This window comes from Xiphophorus maculatus, chromosome 23 (genome assembly GCF_002775205.1).
Source record: "Xiphophorus maculatus strain JP 163 A chromosome 23, X_maculatus-5.0-male, whole genome shotgun sequence".
Taxonomy (NCBI): domain Eukaryota; kingdom Metazoa; phylum Chordata; class Actinopteri; order Cyprinodontiformes; family Poeciliidae; genus Xiphophorus; species Xiphophorus maculatus.
Genome location: NC_036465.1, coordinates 17772112 through 17784947, shown reverse-complemented (window position 1 = coordinate 17784947; position 12836 = coordinate 17772112). Strand labels below are relative to the sequence as shown.

General features: G+C 37.8%; 1 protein-coding gene across 1 annotated transcript; it reads left to right on the top strand.

Annotated features, from left to right (window-relative positions):
* The first annotated feature begins 7380 nt into the window (after window positions 1–7380).
* cdx1 (caudal type homeobox 1) lies at window positions 7381–12518 on the top strand. Its single transcript, XM_014470469.2, has 3 exons — window positions 7381–7830; window positions 9348–9496; window positions 11842–12518. Exons 1-3 carry the CDS (start codon window positions 7494–7496, stop codon window positions 12031–12033), a joined length of 678 nt encoding a protein of 225 aa, XP_014325955.1. The 5' UTR covers window positions 7381–7493; the 3' UTR covers window positions 12034–12518.
* The last annotated feature ends 318 nt before the right edge of the window (window positions 12519–12836 follow it).

Sequence of the window (12836 nt, the reverse complement as noted above, 5' to 3'; positions counted from 1 at the left end):
AGTTAGTGGTCCGGCCCTCAGTGAGCAGAGAGCGAGAGAGGAAGAGAGAGAGGTGGGAGGAGAGGAGAGAGAGAAAAGCAACAGAGGCAAGTTTTACGAAAATGAAAGAAGAGGCAGACAAAACTTCAAAAACACAGATCAGGTTCTGCTTGTTGTTCTTAGGTAGCAGCTCGGAGGTCCCCTGAGCCAGAGCGATTTGTTTATGAATGGAGAGGCGAGCCTGCTGGAGGTGAACTGAGACAGTCTCTACTGGCAACGGCCGATCTGGACTGCGTCTAACCCTGCCATAAAACAACAAACACAATGAAAAGGAAAGAGGACGAAGAGTGAGAGGTTGGGGCAGAGAAGAAGTGGAAAAAAAGGTTATTTGGCAGAGCTCTCGGTGCCCTACTATGGAAACAAACAGTTGTGTCAGTTTCTCAGGAACAGGAGAGTGTTTATATAAGTACACAGCCAGGATGAGGTGTAGAAGCCAGTAAACACAACCTGATTTCAGCTTCTTACTATTTTTCTTAGTAATTGTCTTTCATTAATTACATAAACTATCTCAGCACCTTGCTCTGCTCTCATACTCTTTTGTTTTTTTCTCAGTACCCTTTCATCCTCTCCTCTCTTGCTCACAACACGTCCTAAATATTGGCTCTCCTCCTAATTTCATCCTTTCCCAGGGCAGGAGGGGCTTGGACCCCACTCTTGATGAAGGCTTTCTTTCCTATAACAAGCAGGCAGAGTGAGGGGAGGAGGGAACAGGGCTAAATTGGACAGTAACATGTTGTCCTCTAATTGTGAGGGTAAATCTAAAAGCCCTGTTAGATGTAATTAGAGAACTCCAGTTATTTGATAGAAGGGGAGAAACACCACACAGGGCAGATCACCATCTAATTTTACTCGTGTAATTAACACACCTTGTTAAAACAGCTGCCCTTGAGCTACAGCCAAATTCTGGAATATCTTTGATATTATAAAGTAAGAGTTGAAATAACTAAAAAATATATGCCGGTGAGCTACAGCTTGGAATACATATTTTCTACTTGACGAACTGTATGATAAAAAAAGATAGAAGTCTAGCAAAAAACACCTATATTTCAAGATGTCATTGCTCATCCATCCATCCATCCATCCATCGTTATTTATTTTGCATCTACAACTTTAAAGTGAGCTGCAAAAAATGCATTTGATTGTGGAATCTTCATATGAGAAATCTATAGGAAGCCTGCAAACAGGACGCAGAACTGTCACTTATTTGAATTTCATTATTATATATAATTTTAGCCTGCAGTTACCATGGAGTACAGTTGGGAAGACACAAAGGGTTCATCTATTGCTCTATATTTGGCCGTGGTGCTGAGTGCGGCCTGTAATAAGCTGGACCTCCAAATATTCTGCCAAAACAATGCTGAGTCTATCTGACTGAGTAAAGGGTGTGTCCTCTCACTGCTCAGCCCATCTGATGCTACAAATCAGCTCGAAGACTGTTTACTGTTTATTTGGTATCTGGTTAAACTTAGGTTTAGGTGATGTTTCTGAGAGGCAACAGGCAGGATGAAGGGAGTACGGGGGAAGGAGCTGCAAGGTGCCCATGCTGAAGCCTGAACCTGTAACAAATCCTCTGACTGATGGAGATAGATGATAATGATGAATGGAAAACTGTTTCATCGGGAGTCCCATCAATTTTAGTTTATGCTGATAAAAAATTTAAACAAACAATGACATGGAAATTAAAACCAGAAAATGAGACATGAGAACTGGACACATTCTGAAAACAAAAATGAAACACAACACTTTCTGCATGTGAGTGACAAAATTAAGACTTTGCTTCTTGACATTTAGTAAATGTTTTACTGTAGTTTTAGTGTCTAGTTCCTGGAATCTGATCATTACAGTCCTTCTAGTTTAGATATTAGAAGAAGAAGAATTACTTTATTCATCCCAGCAGGGAAATTATTTTAGCAGAACTGATATGCATTATTTAACAACTCTTTACTTAGTTAAATAAGCAGGATGGTAGTTCAAAAATATTTCATTCCAAGTAAAATACCTATATATAAATCAGCTTCAGTATGCAGGATTATTATCAGTAATCTGCAAAATCTTCTTCTCTAACTGAAGTATGCAAATTTAAATCATTAGTTTTATATTATTACTAACAGAACAAACATCTGTGGCCAAGAAGATGTTTAGTTTTAAAGATGCTTTTCTTTCATTTTAACATTCTGCACTTAGTTCAGTTAATGCTCCCTTTTGTAACCAAACTCTCTGTCAGGAATCTTGCTGTTTGCTTCTCTGTGGTTTGTGTTCCGTTTCTGAAGCGCTAGGTCTCCACTGGAGGGCGCAGTGGGACCGGAACTGTCAACTGTTATTTCTTCTTCTACGCTTCAGTCATTTAAGGCTTGTGATGAAGACAAAACTATTCAGTGTGCTTCTTTATCGCGCATCATTACCTTCTTCCGAGACAATAACCTTTAGATCAAATTTCCATAGCTGGGCAACCTCATCTTTCTCACCCTCCATGAAACCTGTTCCTGCAACAAATCCACCTCTGCTCCACCATTGCTGTCCACATCTCCGCCTCCACACAGACCTCTCCACCTGAATTCATTCTCCCTGTTGTCCTTTCTTTGTGTCATTAAGCTCATTTTACAGTCTTCATTATTAAATAGGGGGTTACTTTTGTGTGAGCCAGGGTTTAAGCACTCCCGAATGGCCACCATGTGAAAATCCATGATTTCTCAAACATGTATAAAAGAATTAAAGCAACACTCCAGGTATGATTTTGAAGAGGGAGTAACATTTACATTTACATAATCTCCCCATCCCTCATTACATTTTTCTTATTTTGGACAGTCTGTTTGAATCAAACTGTGAAGAAGACTACAGCATAGCCCAGTGTTTCTCAGTTCCCGTCCTCACTGCCCTACTATCTCTGTTGTAGATCACCTGATTCAAATGACTGCATGATCTCTTTTGCATGTCCTCTAGTACTGCAAAAGCTTGTTAATCACTCACTTATTCAAGTCAGGTGTGCAGCATAAGGGAAACACCTAAAACATGCAGGGCAGTGGTCCCTGAGAACCAGGATTGAGAACCACAGGCTTCGCCACATGGTCCGTTTGCTCCACTAAGTGAGCCACCCAGCGTCTCCGTGTGTAGGGTTCTAAAGTTATCAGCATATACTGGAATGAAAATGTGACATTTTACACAAATTTTAACTCTAAGACATCTGAAATGATCAAAACTTTCTTGTAAGTTTTCAAATGTCAAAATGGGTTCGACATCTGTAGCACTAAAACTAGAGCCTAAAAACTATTGTATTCGCAGGTGTCACATGCAGTAGAAACACAATATAAATCTTAGTCCAAAGTCGTTATTGCAAGTATTTCCTCTCCCTGCACTCTGCTCTTCTCAACATTTTATCTCATGCTGTATTTTACAGCCATATGGTTAACAGAAAACATGCTTGGTCAGACTCCATACAGGGCCTTGAAAAGTATTTATACTCAAACATTTCCACATTTTTGTCACATAACCATGCATTTCAGTTTATGGCCAACATGGAGAACTGTGTTTAATTGGGATTATAGAAGGAAGAGGAAAAAATGGTTTTCAAAAATGATTACCAATAAAAATCTGAAAACTGTAGTAGTGTGCATTAGATTCCCTCTGCCAAAAGCTATTTGGCATTGACAGAAAGGATGGATGTTTTTAATTGGTGAAACTCACATACTCAATGCTGCTATTTAACCTATGAATGCACTTTTGATACAAATCTAACATCAAGTAAAAAAAAAAAAAAAAAACAGGTTTGCAATGGAATAGGATTTATTACCAAGACAAGTTATAACAACAAAGAAAAAAAAAAGTCAACCAAGCACAAATTTCCTGAATTATTATGTAATGTATTTTAGGAACTTTGTTGTAACATACATGATGAAACCACCTCTGTTTGACAAAACAAACAGAAATCCAGAAACTAATTCCACTGTGACAGAGTGTTGAAATATCTTACACTGTTTGGATACTGTAAACCCCTGTCCATAATATTGTTTCAATCAGATTGTGGGTTAGAGCACCACTTAGAGGAAGACTATGGAGAATTAAGAGCCAGGACTCTGACGGCAGATCTCTGTCTCACACATGTGAGCTCAGAAGTGAACAGAAGTCTGTCATTAGTTCTCCCTCAGTGACCTTTAATGAGAAAAACTATGCTCAACCTACACTGTTTAAACAGAACCTCTATACATGGACCATGGACGTGAAGTAAACACTAATTTAAGTAAGCAGAGAGTGTTCCTGCAACCCACCTCTGCTCTTCGTTTACAGGAAACATCAGAAGCCATTTAGGTGGAGTCTGAATATTAAAAGCTTGAGATTTTAGTAGAAGTTTCAGGATAGAAAAGGTCAGAATTGATATACTTCTCAGTGTGCATTAGCATATTCCTTAGTGTATTCTTTAAGAGGTTAAACCACATTCAACTATTTTCAGGACAGTTGGTTTTTCTGGGCACCAACCTTTAATGTATTTCCAGCTTTTGATGGTATGTTTTTGATGTTTATATTGCACTTAATGCTTGGGTCAGCAGCATTACCGCCTCCATTAACAACAACGGTTCTTGTTAACAGATTGGACATTAATGTTTTCTCCAAGAAAATGCCATGAATCATTTATGAATGTTTGCTACATTCAAATGTATGTAGGCTCCAAGCATAAACTATTAAGAAATGCTTTCTGCAGAGTAGAATGATGGCAGCTGAATGTAGAAAAATATAAAGAAAGCAGCAGGTGATATGCAGTGCATGAAAAAAGTTTGTTTGGTCTTGCTAAAAATAATTCATCTCAACCTGGTCCTGGATATTTATTGCTTTCTTTTTGCTGCCCTCTGGTGGATATTTTTATTCCAACTTTCTTGATTGAATTTCAGCAGCTTGACACAGATTAGTCATTAGGACAACGAAAACATAGTAATTACAAATAGTAAACAGAGAAAAAGAAACATAAGCTGGTTTCTAAAACCCCCCTTAAACACACCGTCTTTTTTAGGTACCAATCATGAGACAGATAACAGAGATCCAGTTCCTGTATCTACACACAGTAACACTACATAGACTCACCCATCCACACAAATAGGCAAGATATAACAAAAAAATACATAAATAAATAAAGTAATTAAAATGACAGAAAAAATATAATAAGAAGAATATATAAATAAGGACATAAGTACAGAACTGAATAGAGACAAAGAGGCCTACAGATAGCCTAGTTTGATTCTGTCTCTACTTCTAAGCAGGACATGGATTGAACGACAAATTCAAATTTTAATTAAAATTTGTCTTTTTTTACTTAGTCAAAGTAAAAACGGACACATTTTTTACTTTTAATAAGTAAAAAAGAAAATAAGTAAAGTCTTTTAATTTTTTTACTAAATCAAAAGACTCTTAAGTCTTTTAATTTGAATGGAAACAGATTTTTAGCATAATTTTGTTCCATTAAATTCAATAGTATGTAGAATCCACCCTAAATACCATAATTTAATCTTTGCACATTTCGAATTCTGTCCAGTAGTGATGATATATATATATTAAATCACAGTACTTTACTGTAATAAATGTGCAAATATGGAAAGATAAGAAAAAAAAAACATATTTATGGACAAACAATCAGATATTTCAGAGCAGCGGTTGCTTTTGGGTAAAGACCAATTGTGGATCTTTTAATTACTGTAAATAAACAATTTCAACCGTAGTGGATGACTTGATCTTGTAATGTGGTAAAGTATGTTCATGGATTAAGGAGATAGTGAATGCTGACATCTCACATATGTTAGCAGTTTCAACTGAAAACCTTTTATTACTTCCTGCTTTCATTTTTTCTGGTCCTGATCCTCCAAAGGGGATCCTCCATTAATAAACCACAGTAACTATTAGGAGCCTCCTGCAGATAGATATGATTTAATGGAATCACATACCACATTCCTAGGGAGCACTGTAATTCAAAAATTACTTTATCTTGATTGTCAACCCAAGTATGAAACGTCCCTCAGTATGGCACCATTCCACACCTGAAAAATTTGGTCATCCAACAATACAAACCACAACATTTTATAAAATTCTGAAGGGAAAATGTAAAAGAAGAATTAACAATAAAGATAGTATCATTATTTATTTACTTTTTAACCCCTTATCTGTCACTCTGAAAACACATAAATGTTATTCAGAGGGTCCATGAGGACGACTGTGTCATCATGACAGTTTTAAGATACAAACGGCATGTCAATTCTTTTATATTCTTTTCAGTAATGAATAGACAAATTATAATCAGCATCACTCAAATGCTCCTTAGAATTGCAGAGCTTCTTATACTTTTTTCAGTCAGTAGAAACATGTCTGTAAAATTAAAGGATTCACTTAAATCTAAATCTACCTGCTGGGTGAATCATTTTGGGCCAATCTGTAAATATGGTTTTTCTTTCTTACTCTGCTGAATGGAAGAACCCGGAAGCAAAGTTAAACATTGCTGAAAACATAACATTCAAGCCAATGCTGGCCATCTTTTATGTGATGTGAAAAGATATTTTTGAAGTTTATAGTTACACAACTATAACAACGATAAAATCTATGTTTTATTTGCCTACAAAGATCTCTCTGGCCTTACAACTACCATTTTTAACGTTCCCATTCCTTGTAACAAATGTCCTCAACAGTCTGCAACATGCTGTGCTGACAAATTTATTTTCAGGCTTCCTCTTTTTTTCTCCTCACTTCTCCTAAATTTTACCTTTCCAAGACAGTGCAACTTAATTTAGAAACTGTCTTGGAACCTTAAGAGTGTAGTTGCACCAAAAGAAAATAAAGGAATAAATTAGATTAAAACCAATTTGCCATGATGACATAGAAGATTTATGTGTATATTCTGATAAACATGTCAGCTGTAATTATGCAGTGTGGGTGAAGTGTTTTTAAGAAAAGGGTGCCGATTTTAAAAGCGCCTCACAAAACCAGGAAAAAATGGAATGACTCATTTGTGGGGACATTTTGATGGATAAGGAAAAAGGAAAGATTTCCAATAATTCCTCTTAAATGCTTGGTTTGAATGTGTAAAATAAGGCCTTGGGTGTAAGAAAGTGAACTGCACAGGAATTAAATGAAGCTTTCCCTCCCCTGACCCTGATCTGATCCACTTTGATTTACAATCACAGTTAAAATCACGAGTTTTTTCCTCACATACTCCTTATCTAAGGGATCTTACGGGACATGGCAGGTAGGTTATGGCCATTGTCCTGGCGTCGCCTGAACACTTAGGTGAGTCTCAGGTAAACCGTGACGTCATTCCGATACTTTTGACCTCCTTGGCAGTAAATCCATAAAGGTGTGTATCCTCACCGCTCAGTTATAGCCCCGGACTAAAGCCTGCTGGATACAAACACAGCAGCCGAACATGCGCCCGGAGGCCTGATTCACCTGAGATCCGACCCCTCCTGTCGAGCGAGGACTCCGGCATGTACCCCAACTCCCAGCCGGTGAGGCACCCGGCTCAGACGCTGTCCCTGCACAGCCAGTACCTTCCGCCTGCTTATGATTTTCCAGGCTACCACCACGCCGTTTCGGGGATCGCCGACCCGTCGACGACCACCTGGAACCCCGTTTACACCCCACGGGAGGAATACCCATTCAGCTTCCCCAGCCCCAGCGCGGGGCAGTCGAACTACATCTCCCCGGAATACAACATCGCCCCCTCAGCCGCTGGAGGAGGAGGGTCTCTCACCCCTTACATCTCCCAGGACCCCTTCAGCTCCAGGAGGAGACCACCTGAGCCCATCAGACAGCCTTTTTCAGGTAGAGCTTTATTCATTCTCAACATGATATTAAAGGAGAAACAATCTCTATTTTAATAGTCTAATATTCCTACATTAACACGTTCTGAAGAAACACTTGCCTCTCTCTCTGACATACACGCAATATGACGCAGTTTAAACGTGTTCTGTTATCTTGCAGCTTATCAGACGCCTTAAATGTCAGCCTATTAGTACAACAGGAAAGGCATCATCTTGATAAACTTTTCAGTCACTACGCAGTGCAGCAACATAAGAAGCAACAGTTTAGCAGAGGGCACGGGCAACTACTGCATGCTTTTTATTTCCTCAGACAGCAACATTATCCACTGTGAGTTAAGTCAGTCTGAGGACACATGCATTCATCACACTGTTCGGCTGTCCCTTCTGGCAGCACGCTTTCAAGTGTCAGTGCAAAGCTAACAGTAAGGGCCATGAAGTCTGCACAGCTACCACTCCCCACCCTCTCTGTCCACTGGGTGTGTCCAACACATTGACAAATCACCCCGCAGGATGGCAGAGGAAGTCAAACTACACTTCCACCGAGCAAGAGCTCAGACTTTGCCTTTATCTCCCTTTGTGGGTGCGTACATGGATCTGCATCAATCGATGCCCTCGCATGCTCAAAATTTTCTAATCAATAACTCTTGAGTACGTGAACATTTGAATGAATGAATGGCTGCCTGTGAAAACACCAATCCAAACAGAAGTCACAGAGATAAGGAGAAGCAGCACGGCGACGCATAGAGGAGTCTTTACATTAGTTAGTATTAGCATGATTAATAGAGCTGATGAGGATTTAAGTGGCGCCTGACCTGAAAGTTGGCTCCAGACATGTTTGGCCACTTCTGTCACCACGTGTGACTCATTGACACATAGTTTCCTGTTGCTTTACAAGTATGGCTAACACAGCTTCATGACCCTGCAAGGGACGTTGTAGAAAGAGAAACACTTTAGTGGGGCAATGCAAAACTTTTGCAAGTTTCTGTAAAGTTTTTCTGCAAGACTCCAACAGCAAGAAGTTTCACCAGCAGCATGTGGCCAATGCATCCATGACCAGAAACATATAATCTGTTATAACAGAAGTCTGTCCACTTCTTACAGATCCTTGTTTTTTCAGTGGTTCTTGTTCATTTGAGAATCATGCAAATACCATGATGTTCAGATGAATGGAACAAGTGTGAAAAATTAAATACCAAACCATATTTGCAGCAACAGAAATGCGGGAAACCTTTGTGTTCTCTTGCAAACTTTTACAAAAGTCCAGTTGCACAACAGTTTTTGGTTAAATAATTTTAATATGCAAGTGAATACTTAACGTAAGTTTGGAGCCCAGTAAGGAATATCCCTCTAAACCTTTGCAGTATCTTGCAAAAAAAGTAGCTCTGGATCCCAAAGAACTCTACCAAGAAACAGTATCAAAAGTAATTTTTGAGAAATCACTAAAACACTTTTCTTTTCACTTTAATCTCTCTTGCTTTCAACAGTGTCTATATTTTTCTAAAATTTTGTGCTATTCAGTTGGAAAGACTCGGACAAAGGACAAGTACAGGGTGGTGTACACAGACCACCAGCGGCTGGAGCTGGAGAAGGAGTTTCAGAGCACCCGCTACATCACCATGAGGAGGAAGTCCGACTTGTCAATGGCTCTAGGACTCTCCGAGAGACAGGTGCGGATAAGGAGGTGACACATTAAACAGCAGCAAATCACAACCAAACACAATGAACAAACTAAGATCTAGGCAGTTTTTGCAACTTGGTGTCATTAAAGGCCTTTTAAATTATATATTTTTTCAGACATACAGTATTTTAAGACTGTAGTTTTAATAGTAACAGAGTTGTGTCATCTCAGCTTGTCTGTGCCAAATTATCTATAAAAATGTGGTAAACGTGGCTACAAAAATTGATCTACATATGTATGTAAATATTTTTGCAAAAATGTACAAAAATAGTTTGTATATTTGTAGTTTTGAAGGCAACAGTGATACAGAACCGTATACACAGTTCTTGCAGCATGCTTTTTTTTGTGCAATTAATAAGATATTTGCTAATAAATGACAATATTATGCATGATTTGCAACAATCAATTTGCCCTGTCAGGAAGATACCAACATATCCGACAGGATTCCTAACAACTTATCTAATAATATCTCTAGTCGTGCAAGTAAAGAAGAAGCTGTTTCAAATTTGGACAGAATGAATGGCTGCCTGTGAAAACACCCAAAAACTTGTGACTTATTTCACAAGTCTTCATTTCTTGCACAGTGTGATTAAGCAATAATCTACAGAGTGACAAGAGTGCCCCCATGTTCAGGTTTTTTAAATAGGTAGGTAGCTGTCACTAATATTTAAATGTTGAAGATTAAATTGTAATTCTCAGATAGATTACAGTACACAAGGTGCAACTTTATTTTTGAATTGTTTGTATTTTCTTTCTGTTGCAGTTAAATGTGAAACTAGAACACAACAAAACTGAGTACATTAGAATACAGATACGTTTGTAACCATGTTTGGATGTCCAATGCTTGAAAATCCCCATAAACTGTGAGTGTTTTGTGGCCAAATGCATCAGTAGCAATAACAGTGCACAGCTCACTCTTGCTTTTTAATGCAGCTCGTATTAATGTGTCTTTCTGCCTGCTCATTTATTTAGCCGAACCCACAGCTTTGTGTAATACTGGCAAAACCCAAAGTAATTCTTAGGAAACTCAACATTACTAAACTTAGCCACAAGTCAACGGGGTGGGGTAAGCTGCTTTAACCACAGAGTTAAACTCACACAAGTGTTCACATCCTTTGAACTTCTCCACATTTTGCCACATCATGACAGATGTTAATGTATTTTATTGGGATTTTATGTGACAGTGAAACAAAGAGTACTGTGTATTCCTAAAGTGAAAGGATAACGATACTGTAAATAGTTTTCAATTAGAAACAAATCCCAAAAGTGAAATCCATCCATCCATCCAAAAAATAAGTCATTTCTTTTTTTCCATATAGTTTAAAGAAAGTTTAGGTTATGAAACCATTGAAAAGTTCAGATAAGATAAGATCCTGTGCAGACCACACAGCATGATGTGGAGATGATTTTCTTCAACAATGTCAACAACTCTGGATCTAATGGAAAAATAAACATAAAGGAGTAATGGAAGAACTTTTAAAGGCTGCAAACTCTTGGGACTGGGATGGATGATCACCTTTCAGCAGGACAACGACCCTAAATTTCAATCCGGAGGTACAATTGGATGGCATAGACTATGTGTTAGAATGACATAGTCACAGTTACTCTTGGCTCGTTACTTCTAATATGATAATATTGTTTTGAAACTATTTTCAAGCAATATATTGCTATGGCACAAGAATGCAAGAACACATTTTCAAAGATCAGTGCAGCTTAAATTCTAATGGACATATAAAACTGGAACTACAATACATTTAAAATAATCAAAATAAATAAATAAAGCAATAGAAACAACAAATAAAATAAATTATCAAATCTCTGTAAACAAACTTGTCCTTCAAAAAAAGAGCTAGATGAGAACAATGCACCAGATTGAAGACTTTGGTCATCCAGATTTTGGTACAAAGGAAGAAAATTTAAAAAAAAGATAAATCATGCATATGGAAATTATTGAGCTTATTTTAATTCACCATGCGATTAACTAATTTATTGCTCATTGCGACAGGCCTAGTCAACAGACTCACAGCTGCCACACTTCTGAGATATTAATTTATAAAACTTGACAATTATACACCACTTTGTGTTGGTCTGTCCCAAAAATCCAAATAACATACGACGAGGTTGGTGCTGGTAAGGTGACAATTTACACGATTACCGATGGAAAACTGTTTGCGTAACAGTTTGAGATGACTAAGTGATGCTACCAAAATAGCATTGTGGAAACATAGCTGAAAGCAAAACAGGACGTGTTGTCATATGGCATTTGCGGCCTTCTATAAGAGATATTTTTATCAACATAAAGTAAAGTTTTCTTCTACTGTTTGCATTTATCAGGTGAAGATCTGGTTTCAAAACAGACGTGCAAAAGAAAGAAAGATCAACAGGAAGAAGCTGCAACATTCCCAGCAAGCCTCCACAACGACTCCCACCCCACCTGTTCTCAGTGCCCTCACTGAGGCCCATGTTACCTCCAGCCCCGGCGCTAGCACCAGCATGCTGTCGGACATAAAAACAGAGGAGTACTAGCTGGATTCCTGATCTGAGACAGCGAGCGTGTCCGGAATGTAAATAGTATTTTGTTTTGATGAGTTCAACACAGAGTGATTAATCGTTCATATCACTGATGCCTCAAATAAATTTTTTACAATGTGAAGCTACACTGTAAAACCTTAAAAATCATTCACTTTTTGTACAAGTATGGACTATTGTCAGATCAACACATATCTATTGTCAATTTTAGAGTCTATATAATGCTGTGAAAAAATATTTGCCCCCTTACAATTTTCTGCTGGGTTTTTATTTGTTTTTCTTACCGGAAAATCAAACACATTTTAATTCAGACAAAGGGAACACGAGTTAATATAAACATTTATTTCATTTATTTTAAAATAATGTTTTCACTTGTAAAGGGGAAGAAAACTATGCAAAACAGTCTGCCCTTATGTGAGAAACATGACCCAATATGTTTTACCTCTGAGGAGATTTAAAACAAATAAAGTTATTGACATTCATCATATCTGAAAGTAGTATCATGTATAAAGTATTTTTTTTTTAAAGTTTTGTGACTCCATCAAACCACAGTGAGTGCCTACAATGCCTCGTCCAGACTGTCAAAAAAAACAAAACAAAAAAAAACATGGAACAACAGCTTAGCCACTGTAGACCAAACTGCATTAGATCAGATTAGAGTCCACAATTCAAAAATAATTAAGTGTCTGAGGATAAATTTAACGGTATGTAAATCCACGACATTTACATACCGTTTAAGAAAGTATTACAGTAACAGTTGTTGCCACCAATAAGTTTTCTGATGATTTGAAAAGTTTTCT

Bases quoted from the DNA above. Each gene is read 5' to 3' on its own strand.
- cdx1 (XM_014470469.2), top strand. From the start codon at position 7,494: ATGTACCCCAACTCCCAGCCGGTGAGGCACCCGGCTCAGACGCTGTCC. The intron at 7,831-9,347 runs GTAGAGCTTTAT...TGTGCTATTCAG, and splicing joins CATCAGACAGCCTTTTTCAG to TTGGAAAGACTCGGACAAAG. The intron at 9,497-11,841 runs GTGCGGATAAGG...TGCATTTATCAG, and splicing joins TAGGACTCTCCGAGAGACAG to GTGAAGATCTGGTTTCAAAA.